The following is a 12,558-nucleotide window of genomic DNA, read 5'->3' as shown; positions in this document are numbered from 1 at the left end:
TGGGCAAGACTCTGTGCATATATCTGATCTATTCCTCTCATGATTTTATACACCATTATAAGATCGCCCCTCATCCTCCTGCTCTCCAAGGAATCCGAGTCCCAGCCTACTCAACCTCCCTATAGCTCACACTCTCTAGTCCTGGCAATATCCTCATCAATCTTCTCTGTATCTTTTCCAGCTTGACAACATCTTTCCTATAACATGGTGCCCAGAACTGGACACAATACTTTAAATACGACCAACGTCTTATGCAACTGCAACATGACCTCCCAACTTCTATACTCAATACTCTGACTGATGGAGGCTAATGTGCCAAAAACCTTTTTGACCACCCTATCGACCAGTGACTCCACCTTCAAGGAACCATGCACCTGTACTCCTGGATCCCTCTGCTCTACAACATTCCCCAAAGCCCTTCCATTTACTGTGTAGCTCCTGTGGAATCACAAATTTCAACCACTAATGGTCTGTAGCTAGGAAGATTAATCATACTAACACCCCAAAGCTGGAGCTGAGTGTTAAGCAGACAAACAAATTGGACAGTCCGTATAAAACCTGAACTTTGCCTAAATACTGATCAATGCTGAGATCACTATCTCTGACATGCTTTTTGAGTTGTGGCATTGCCACGAAAAATCTTGATGTTCATTGATCTGATCACCTCAATTTCTCTTGTTGCTTGCTGTCAACTATTTCGGATATGACGTGCTTAGTGAGATTCCGTTTACATACAAGATCCTAAGCAAATTCAGCAGTGACTAATCATCACTTGTCCAGAACTCCAGTAGATCGTGAGAACATTCTAATTATCCAAGCAAGCAACAAAATGTTGTCCCATCTAACATGTCATAATCTCCATGGATGTTTGCCATTTAGTATGTTTCACTGCTGGTCAATTACATTTTTACATGTACTTGGCTATATTTCCAAATCTAAAAAATCTTCTCGGAATCATAATTGAGCCTGATATTGATTAAAAAATGTCTCTTACCTGCCCATCCTCTGCGTACAGACTGAAGTGATAGCTTTGTTTTCTTCCAACATGGAAAAATACACCCGACAAACTCCTGGGACGCACTTCAAACATTAGCTCATAATCTTTGTCAAGAACAAAGAACTCATCTAGGCAAAAAAAGGAAAATGGAAAAGATTGCGGAAGGCAGAATAAGATGTCGGCACCCGCGGGGAAACAATGTGTCCCATTCCTGATCATTGACCATTGTAACCTGTGGGAAAGTAATCAGCTCAGGAACCGATGATGTGTCTGCAATATGAACTTTTCAAAAGAAGCTTTTCACTGCATCTCAGTCCATGCTACAATAATTAAGCTAAACCTAAAATGCTGGAAACACTCAGTGGGTCAGGCAACAGCTGTGGAAAGGGAAGCAGATTTACCACTGGGATAATTTACTTTGTCAGGTGATAGTAGCACAAACAGAGGGTATTCAACCTGAGGCTTTCATTTTGTTTCTCCTCCCACAGATATTGCCTAATCTGAATATTTCAAGTATTGTCTTTGCTTCAGATTTCTAACATCTGCAGTGCTTTCATTTTCATATAACATGTATAATCAACAAATGGGGGCAGTATGCCCTATACTGGCATTTAAGGCCAAGATAAGGCTACTCTTACGAACTTTGAAACTTTGTGGGCGCCAAAAATGTGGCGACTCTTTGTGTACGGTCTCGGTGAAGTCTACTATTACACGACAATCGTTGCATTTTTGTACTTGTCTATGACTGTGTTTCTCTATAGTATGACCTTATTGGATTGTATGCAAAACAAAGAGTTTCACTGTACGTAGGTACCTAGGTACATGTGACTATAAAGTATCATAGACAGAGCCTTCTCCAGGGCAGCTCCCAGGCTCTGGAACTCCCTCCCCCAACTGATCCGCAATTTCGTGTCCCTCACCATCTTCCAGTCCCGCCTCAAGACCCATCTCTTCACCTCTGCCTATCCTTAGCCCCACGTCCCCCTCCCTTTTCATCTGTGCTTGAATTGCCTCATATTGTGTTTTGAATTGTATTCTGTCTTTACTTTGTGTACTAGTCATGTCTCTACTATTTATTTAATTCCCCTTACATGTTTTTCCTCTACCTGCTAAATTTTTGTAAGGTGTCCTTAAGACTCTTGAAAGGTGCCCATAAATAAAATTTATTATTTTTTTATTATCATCATACGGGGAGAGTATGTGATTTACATGCAGTTAACTGCAGTCTGTGCATTCCTCACAAAAGAAATGGGTTACTTGGAAATGATAGTAAAATCACGTCCAGCACTGGCTACTGTGCTTGGGACCCCTTGAGGATAATACTGGCTATTGCAAAGCTGTCATGTTGTCGGTAACTTTTTATCAAACGCTGTTAAAGAGAAAATGGAAATAGTAATATTTAAATTTTAATACCTATAATTATGTAGCCTCCTGCACTGGAGAAAAACGTTCCCATTTCAAGACTTCCCTCATAGCACGGTGTGACGTTGTAAGCACGTGAAAGTGGTTCCACACGTTTTCCATCCAGTTGGAAGTTTCGGATGCAACCGTTAAACCTAGTGGAAGTGCCCTGAAATAAAATAGATACTGGACTTCAGTCAATGTTCAGAGTATTTCACACACAGTCACATCTAAATGAATAGGAAAATGTGGCAAGCTCTGCATGGAAAAAGATTGTCAAAGTAGGACAAAGGGTTTTTTGGAATTACTGTTAAAACACAAAGTACTTGTGCTATAACACCAGGATAAGCGCTCAACCAAGAAAACCAATGCCAAAGTAGTATCTAAACTACCGATACACACTTATGCTACAGGACAATAACTAACTACATATTCAGTAGTAAGTTATCTACATGTTAACAAACACACAAACTACATGTTTAACCAAGAAATCCAATCCCTATGCCACATGAGAGTCTAAAATTCCTTTACACGGTTAAACTATGGACAACAAAAACTAGGCGTGTGAATGCCAATATATCATTGGGGTTATCAAGTGGACATCTCCCCTCACAGGTATTTTGTTGAGTTAGGCCCATAACAGCTTCATTAACATTATTGGAGTAACGTTGGCCTAGACCAAGGAAAGGACCTAGGGAACAACTATCTGTAATTCTCCCTGGGGTCCAGGTCTTCCGCATGTTGACCAACAGATGCCAGGAAATGGACGTCAGCATTGACATTTACAAGCAAGAGAAGGGGCAAACATAACAGGGAATGAATGGGTTTCAGGATGGCAAGGTATCTGTTACTGTTGTCCAACACCATCATGCCTAAATTCACATGGGAGTAACAGGTACAACCATTTTGTGTTTTATATCACAAGCTGAGGTTTGAGGCTGTCCAGTGCTTTTTACCTGAGCAATCCTCCTTGCTTTTCCTTTCGGCACTGAACCCACATAGAATGGAGCTTTGACCTCCAAGGACCCTAAGAATGAGATGCTCCGTGTCTGTGACCGTAAACCATCGATGACCAGCTGCCCCTGGTGCCGGTCTCTGCTGAAAAATATCTGGAAACAATACATTTCACAATTAAACAACTAAAACCTGTTTCTGCCCGATATCGGGTTACTCAATTTCAGCAGGAAGGGTGAATGGTGGATGTTCCTTTGTTTAATGATGATCATTGGTCAATAATACACAATGTTGAAACAAAATGGAGGCAAATCTCATCACATATTGGTGGAAAAAGACAAATGTTGTATTTAGTTAAAACCACAATCAGCTGCAGAATCAAACAAGGTCACATCAGGTCTTCCCAAATACTAACAATGCCAATTGTTCCTCAAGATGTGAATTGAGGCATTCCCAAGCCTCACACTGGCTTTATATTTTAAATGCTTATTTTGGTCAGGCTATTTTGGTCTGTTCTTCTGCTAGAAAAGCATGAGGTCACGTTGGCCTTCATCAGTACATATCTGGCTTAATGAGCTGGTCTTGCTGTCCCTTCACATTGATGGTTGAGGAAGCTATATAGTTTCTTCCAGCCGGGTTTATTTTAGACTATTGGGATACGGCACAGAAACTGGCCTTCCAGCCGAGTCCATGCCAGCTATTGATCACTAAAGTTGTCACACTAGGGACAATTTAAAATTTATTTTAACCAAAGCCAATTAACCTACAAACCTGTAAGTCTTAGTGGGAGTGTGAGAGGAAACTGGAGCACCCGCTGAAAACCCGCTTACAGGGAGAACGTACAAACTCCGTACAGACAGCACCCGTGGTCAGGATCAAACCCGTGTCTCCGTCGCTGCAAGACTGCAACTCTTACCCCTGCGCCACTGTACTGCCCAATGCAGGGCTGAGATTCAACACCCTAGCAGCATTATGTTTCCTGCAGCTTTTAACTGGACAAGGTATTCTGTGCGAAGATTAGAAACCCCAAAAACAATTTTTGAAGTTTTAATTAATGGCTTTTGTATGAGTTTAGGCAACATTCTGTTCTTTAAGTTTGGGCCAGAGTGTTATTCAAGCATTACTGCTTAACAAAATGATAAGAAGTCCAGTCATTGTTGAAGTCAAATTGACTGAACTCACTTTCACTCAGCCTCCCATTATCTTACATTAATTTGCTCTGTTGCAAATTTCCCCATCTCGATTCTATTGCTCAAATAGAAACCCTTTGCCGAAAGGGATTGCTAGTATGGCCTGCTTGTCTTTGTCAAATATGCACTCAAACTTGTTACTGAAGGAAAACACAAAGTGCTGGAGAAACTCAGTGGGCAGGCAGCAACTGGTGAGAGAATTGACAGTCAAAGTCTTGGGTCAGGACCCGTCTGCAAACTGATCAGATGAGGAGTAGGAGTTTTTGCTCAAAGCTCCAACATCTACTGAAGCAGCTGACAGTGCAACCTAGCTGTCCGCTGCCATAATTCTACACGGACAAAACTGGAAATTGGGCATTGATTCTAAATGTTCCTGGTCTGCAAGGCAGTGTAGATTTAATTTTAGGAACATAATAAATTAGTCCAAATCTGGATTTTCTACTATAAATTGTTTGGAGATTGTCATTGGGATGCAATCTCCTATCACAATGACTTGATGTTTGTATTTGCTGTCCTGTCCAGATTTTACACAAGGATGCTGCACTGTTGTGAAGTCAACAATACGCCCACCACAATCTAGCTCCTAAAAACACTTCCATGTTTACATACAAGACAATACATTGCGCCCAAGTATATTCAGCTGAATGAGAAATCCTACCTTTCCCCATTCGTAAAAATAAAATGCATGTTGTTTGGACAGAATTTAAATTAAGAAAACTAATTTTAAATTACCCCAATTAAATTGAGCCATTTGTCCTTGTACTAGAATAAAAATGGACAACTGAAGTTAACCTATTCTTCGAAGGCCAGAAATATTCTTGAATAGTCATGTTAATACTGGGAACAGAAGTTTTTTTAAATCTATTTCTGAATCTGCAATACGTACGGTATGCCACAATCCATCGTTGTACTTTTCTTTGGTTGCAATCCGTAGTTTCTTCCCTTTGATTTCAAACATGAAGACAAAACGGCCCTTGGAAAGCAAGAGAACCATAAAGGTGGTTTCCCAATCGTTGGATACATAAAAAAGCATCCCATGGGATGAATTGCTGCGAACCTCCATGGAGAAACTAGACCTAGAGAAATAAGAGTAAAACAAATGGCACAAAGCCTTCTCAATTTCTTAAAAACATTCAGGTTCTAAGATATGCGAGCAAAATCTGTCAGATTGAGCTGGAGTACCATAGAACATAAGACAGTACAGCAAAGCAACAAGCTCTTCGGCTCACAATGTTTGTGTCGAACAAGATGCTATATTATCATTCCTCCCTTTTACCTGCGCACGGTAGAAATTCCTCTATTCTCTGCATATTCATGTCCCTCACTAAAAACATCTGAAACACCCCTATCGTATCTGCTTTCACACAATCCCTGGCAGTGTGTTCCATGTATCCACCACTCGCTCATCTCCTTTAAACTTTCCCCCTCTAACCTTAAAGCTACACTCTCTAGTCTTTGATATTTCCATCCTGGAATCAAGGTTCTGACTGTCTATCTGATCTCTGCCTCAATCATTTTATATACTTTTCCCAGCTCACCCTCATCCTAATACCCTAATACCACCTTCAAGGAGCAAAGAACTTGGATCCCAAGATCCTTCTATACATCATTGCTGTTAAGGGTCTTGCCGTTACGTGTAATATTGTCCCTTTATATTTGACCTCTCAAAGTGAAAAATCTCACACTTGGTCAGATTAAACTCCATTTGTTATTTCTCCTGCCATATCTGCAGCTGATCGATATCCTGCTGTATTGTTTGACAGCATTTCTCACTGTCGGTAATTCCGCCATTTCCGTAGTCATCTGCAAACTTACTAACCAACCCATCTGCATTTTCTCTAAGTCATTTATATATGTCACAAGCAATGGAGGCCCCAGCAGAGATCTCTGTGGCATACCACTGGTCACAGACCTCCAGTAAGAATAACACCCTTCCATCACTCCCCTCTGTCTCTATGTTATAGAATCTGTTATAGTTCTGAATCCAAACTACCATGTCACCGTAGTTCCCATGCACCAGAGTCATAAAGTGTGGAAACAGGCCCTTTGGCCCAACTTGACCACACTGACCAACATGTCCCATCTATACGAGCCCCACCTGCCCGCGTTTGGCCTATATCCCTCTAAATCTATCCTATCCCTGTACTTGCCCAAATGTTTCTTAAAAGTTACGACACTACCTGCCTCAGATACCTCCTCCAGCAGCTTGTTCCTTACACCCACCAACCTCGGTGTGAAAAAGTTACCCCTCAGGTTCCTCCCTCACCTTAAACTTATGTCTCCTGGTTGACGATTACCCTGCTCTGGGCACGAGACTCTGTGCGTCTCCCCGATCTACTCCTCTCATTATTTTGCACAGCTCTAATCCCATGAATTAGCCTACCGTGAGATTCAATAGCATAGTTATCTTTTATGTTTAAATACTCCTTCCATAAAAGAATGTGCATCACAAGCAATTTCATTGCCACTGTGTACTGACATATTGTGTTCCAAGTTATTCAGTGGCTTGCAAAAGTTTTCATACCCCTTGAACTTTTCCACATTTTGTCACGTTACAACCACAAACGTAAATGTATTTTATTGGGATTTTATGTGATAGACCAACACAAAGTGGCGCATAATTGTGAAGTGGAAGGAAAATGATACATGGTTTTCAAATTTTTTTACAAATAAAAAACTGAAAAGTGTGGCGTGCAAAAGTATTCAGCCCGCCTGAGTCAATACTTTGTAGAACCACCTTTCGCTGCAATTACAGCTGCAAGTCTTTTAGGGTATGTCTCTACCAACTTTGCACATCTAGAGACTGACATTTTTGCCCATTCTTCTTTGCAAAATAGCTCAAGCTCAGTCAGATTGGATGGAGAGCGTCTGTGAACAGCAATTTTCAAGTCTTGCCAGAGATTCTCAATTGGATTTAGGTCTGGACTTTGACTGGGCCATTCTAACACATGAATATGCTTTGATCTAAACCATTCCATTGTAGCTCTGGCTGTATGTTTAGGGTCGTTGTCCTGCTGGAAGGTGAACCTCCGCCCCAGTCTCAAGTCTTTTGCAGACTCTAACAGTTTTTTTTCCAAGATTGCCCTGTACTTGGCTCCATCCATCTTCCCATCAACTCTGACCAGCTTCCCTGTCCCTGCTGAAGAAAAGCATCCCCACAGCATGATGCTGCCACCACCATGTTTCACAGTGGGGATGGTGTGTTCAGGGTGATGTGCAGTGTTAGTTTTCCGCCACACATAGCGTTTTGCATTTAGGCCAAAAACTTCAATTTTGGTCTCATCTGACCAGAGCACCTTCCTCCACATGTTTGCTGTGTCCCCCACATGGCTTGTGGCAAACTGCAAACGGGACTTCTTATGACTTTTTTTCAACAATGGCTTTCTTCTTGCCACTCTTCCATAAAGGCCCGATTTGTGGAGTGCACGACTAATAGTTGTCCTGTGGACAGATTCTCCCACCTGAGCTGTGGATCTCTGCAGCTCCTCCAGAGTTACTATGGGCCTCTTGGCTGCTTCTCTGATCAATGCTCTCCTTGCCCGGCCTGTCAGTTTAGGTGGACGGCCATGTCTTGGTAGGTTTGCAGTTGTGCCATACTCTTTCCATTTTCGGATGATGGATTGAACAGTGCTCCGTGAGATGTTCAAGGCTTGGGATATTTTTTTATAACCTAACCCTGCTTTAAACTTCTCCACAACTTTATCCCTGACCTGTCTGGTGTGTCCCTTGGGCTTCATGATGCTGTTTGTTCACTAATGTTCTCTAACAAACCTCTGAGGCCTTCACAGAACAGCTGTATTTATACTGAGATTAGATTACACACACGTGAACTCTATTTACTAATTAGGTGACTTCTGAAGGCAATTGGTTGCACTGGATTTTATTTAGGGGCAACAGAGTAAAGGGGGCTGAATACTTTTGCACACCACACTTTTCAGTTTTTTATTTGTAAAAAAATTTGAAAACCATGTATCATTTTCCTTCCACTTCACAATTATGCGCCACTTTGTGTTGGTCTATCAAATAAAATCCCAATAAAATACATTTACGTTTGTGGTTGTAACGTGACAAAATGTGGAAAAGTTCAAGGGGTATGAAAACTTTTGCAAGCCACTGTATGTCCGCACAGGAAAAAAGAGCAAACCATATATCCGAAATGAACAACGTAAATACAAGGAAAAATACATTTGAATGTCTACATTTAAAGTCATTCAAAAAGACGGGAGCGGAGGTTGGAGAAACTTGCCTGATACGGAAGGATTCTGGAATGTTGTCATATTCCAAGCGGCTGAGGTGGGAACCTCTGAAGTATTGGGCGTTGCTCACAGCAGCCGGTTCCCTTGGCAACTGGCAATTTTTCTGCATTCGCTGTTTGCTTCTAATCTTGCTGGTAGCCTTCAAAATTCAAAAATCAAAATGACAACATGCCTCAAAGACCACACACTCAGGTTAAAAAGTCCCATTCTTTATAGCAGAACAACTGGCCTTTTCTTATTGCATCTTCAACATGGTGAATCATCCCAGAGTCGCCAAACAACCGATCCATATCAGGAGGTACAAGTGTGTAGGAAGGAACTACAAATGCTGGTTTACTCCAAAGATAGATACTGGAGTAACTCAGCGGGTCCGGCAGCATCTCTGGAGAGAAAAGGAATGGGTGACGTTTCAGTCTGAAGAAGAGTCTCGACTCGAAACATCACCCATCCCTCTTCTCCAGAGATGCTGCCTGTCCTGCTGAGATAATCCAGCATTTTGTGTATATCTTCAGCAGACCCAAGGTTAAGGGAGGGAAGTTTCAAAGAGTTTGGGTTAAGGTTTATTTTACAGGAAATGAGTTGGAGACACGTTGGGGACAGAGATAAAGGCCTTGGGCGTAGAGTGCAGAGTTGCCAATGGTGGAATTATACCATTGAGGAAGGACATTGAGGGAGCGCAGCGTATGTTTACAAGGTTAATTCCCAGGATGGCGGGACTGTCAAATGTTGAGAGAAGGCGGCTGGGCTTGTATACTTTGGAGTTTAGAAGGATGAGGGGGAACCTTATTGAAACGTATAAGATTATTAAGGGTTTGGACACACTGGAGGCAGAAAACATGTTCCCGATGTTGGGGGAGTCCAGAACTAGGAGCCACAGTTTAAGAATAAGGGGTAGGCCATTTAGAATGGAAACGAGGAAACACTTTTCCTCACAGAGCGTTGTGAATCTGTGGAATTCTCTGCCTCAAGAGGGCGGTGGAGGCCAGTTCTCTGGATACTTTCAAGAGAGAGCTGGATAGGGCTCTTAAAGATAGCGGAGTCAGGGGATATGGCGAGAAGGCAGGAACGGGGTACTGATTGGGGATGATCAGCCATGATCACATTGAATGGCGGTGCTGGCTCGAAGGGCCGAATGGTCTACTCCTGCACCTATGGACTATTGTCTAGAAGGATGGTGAAGAGACCAGAGGTGAAGAGTGCAGAAGTTGCAGAGGAGAGATGGAAAAAATCCTTAAAAATCAAATTAGCTTGTCATAAGTTTAAAACCATAAGACTCAGACTCAGGATCAGGATTAGGCCATTCGGCCCATCACGTCTACTCCGCCATTTGATCATGGCTGATCTATTTTCCCCTTTGCACCCCATTCTCCTGCCCCCTCTCTGTAACCTTTGATGCCTGTCAGGAAATAGAAAACACATGTAATACTGAAAATATCAAATGCATCTGTGCCTGCTAGTTGCAGTAGGGGAGCAAGGAATTCCATGAAATGTTGCTGACTTTTGCGATGAAAAGTTCAACATTTAAGTTTCTATAGTCATAAGGTCATAAGTAAAAGGAGCAGAATTAGGCCATTCGGCCCATCCAGTCTATTCCGCCATTCAATCATGGCTGATCTATCTGTTCCTCCTTACCCCATTCTCCTGCTTTCTCCCCATAACCCTTAGCACCCGTACTGATCAAGAATATATCTATATTTGCCTTAAATATATCCATTGACTTGGCCTCCACAGATTCACCACCCTCTGACTAAAGAAACTCCTTCTCATCTCCTTCCTAAAGGAAAATATTTTAATTCTAGATCTAGACTCTCCCACTAGTGGAAACATCCTCTCCACATCCACTCTATCCAAGCTTTCCCTGTCGATGCTTGTGAATGCTTGTCATTTAATGAGATGGGGTGATGATGTGAGGATGAGATTCAATCTCACTTACCTGTCTGAGTTTCTCCTTCTTGTGAAGTCGTATCTGCTGGGGTGGTTTTTCTTGAGGGCAACTGTTCAACTCTGCGCCCACTATCACGTCGTGCTTCTGGAGATCCAATACTGACTGCTGGTTTGAATCTTTACTGCACAAGAAAGGTAATAAACACTCATCCTTTTGCACGCAGGTTAATATTAATTTGAATGCGCCAGAGTTATTTCTATCCTTTTGTGTTGAACAGACATGTGCATTTCCAGTCATAGAGAGGTACAGCTCAGAAACAGGCCATTTGGCCCACCGAGTGGCTCAGTGGTAGAGTTGCTGCCCTACAGTGCCAGAGACCCAGCTCCGATCTTGCCTACACGTGCTGTCTGTACAGAGTTTGTATGATTTCCCTGTGACCGCATGTGTTTTCTCCGGTTTCCTCCCACATTCCAAAGATGTGCAGGTTTGTAGGTTAGATACGTGGGAAGGAACTGTAGATGCAGGTTAATACCAAAGATAGACAGGAAGTGCTGGGGCAACTCAGCTGGTCAGGCAGCATCTCTGGAGAAAGGAGTAGGTGATGTTTTGGGTCAGAATCTCCGACCTGAAATGTCCACTGTTACTTTGCTCCAGGTTTGTAGGTTAATTAGCTTCTGTACATTGTCCCGAGTGTGTAGGATAGAACTAGTGTACGGGTGATTGGTGGTCAGCGTGGGTTGACGGACCCGTTTCCGCGCTGTATCTTTAAACTCTAAAGCCCAAATGAACCGTCAAATCATTGATTGACATGAATCCTACATTAATGCCAAGTTTTATTCTCCCCACGTTCTTGTCAATTTCAGTTCCCATTCTACCGACACGTTAGGAGCAATTTACAGTGGACAATCAGTCTAGCAAACCTCGCATCTTTGGCATGTGGAAGCTGGAGCACTCAGAGGGAACATGGGTGGTCAGGCAGAGAACGTGCAAACTCCACACGGACGGCAGCCAAGATGTGGCACTGTGGCTCAGCACTAGAGTTGCTGCCTTACAGCGCCAGACACCCGGGTTTGATGCTGTCTGTGTGGAGTTCCTATCTTCTCCCGATGACCACGTGGGTTGTGGCCTGCGTGGGATTTCTCCGGGTGCTCCATTTTCCTCCCACACTCCAAAGACGTACAGGTTTGTAGCTGAGGTAAAATTATGCATTGATATTTTATTGGCGCATGTAGTGATACGCACAGTGAAATCCTTGCTTTTGCATACAATCCAGTAAAATCATACAGCAGACTTCTCCTGGGCAGTACACACATTGTATATTGTCCTTAGTGTGTTGGGCAGTGCTGATGTACAGGTGATTGCAGGTCAGCATGGATTTAGTGGGCCGAAGGGCCTGTTTCCAACCTGTCTCTCTAAAGTCTAAATAGATTGGGAGTGAGCTACTCAAGTGTACAACACTGTGAAACAGTGGCTCTACCAGCTGCATCCCTGTGCCATCATGTTTGGTTAACCAGGCTATGGGAAAATTGTAATTGGACTTAGGGGGTGAAAAGATTTACAAGGATGTTGCCAGGACAGAGGTTATAGCTGTAAAGAAGACTCAATGAGCTCGGATTTATCCCTCGATCTCTGTTTAGTTTAGTGTAGAGAAACAGCGCAAACCAGCCCTTCGGCCCACCAAGTCCATGCTGACCATTCACACTATCCTACACACACGAAGGCCAATTTTACATTCATACATTTATACCGAAGATTTTGGAGGAAACCCACGTGGGTCACGGTGAGAATGTACAAACTCCGTACAGACAGCACACGTAGTCGGGATTGAACCCGGGTCTCGGGCGCTGTAAGGCAGTAACTCTACCGCTACCCCAC

The 12,558-nt window shown here is 42.8% G+C and overlaps 1 protein-coding gene across 1 annotated transcript in view; it reads right to left on the bottom strand.

The window, feature by feature from the left end:
- Positions 1–12,558, bottom strand: part of lama5 (laminin, alpha 5) — a 265,684-nt gene that overhangs the window by 4,013 nt on the left and 249,113 nt on the right. Inside the window, exons 72-77 of the mRNA XM_055652107.1 lie at positions 10,732–10,864; positions 8,789–8,937; positions 5,429–5,618; positions 3,355–3,507; positions 2,411–2,567; positions 995–1,125 (exon numbers count right to left, since the gene is read on the bottom strand). Of these exons, the coding sequence (XP_055508082.1) occupies positions 995–1,125; positions 2,411–2,567; positions 3,355–3,507; positions 5,429–5,618; positions 8,789–8,937; positions 10,732–10,864 (913 nt within the window). The remainder of the gene's footprint in view (positions 1–994; positions 1,126–2,410; positions 2,568–3,354; positions 3,508–5,428; positions 5,619–8,788; positions 8,938–10,731; positions 10,865–12,558) is intronic.

The sequence above is a fragment of the Leucoraja erinacea genome, chromosome 21, assembly GCF_028641065.1.
Source record: "Leucoraja erinacea ecotype New England chromosome 21, Leri_hhj_1, whole genome shotgun sequence".
Classification (NCBI taxonomy): Eukaryota; Metazoa; Chordata; class Chondrichthyes; order Rajiformes; family Rajidae; genus Leucoraja; species Leucoraja erinaceus.
This window is presented reverse-complemented; position numbering and strand designations above follow the sequence as displayed.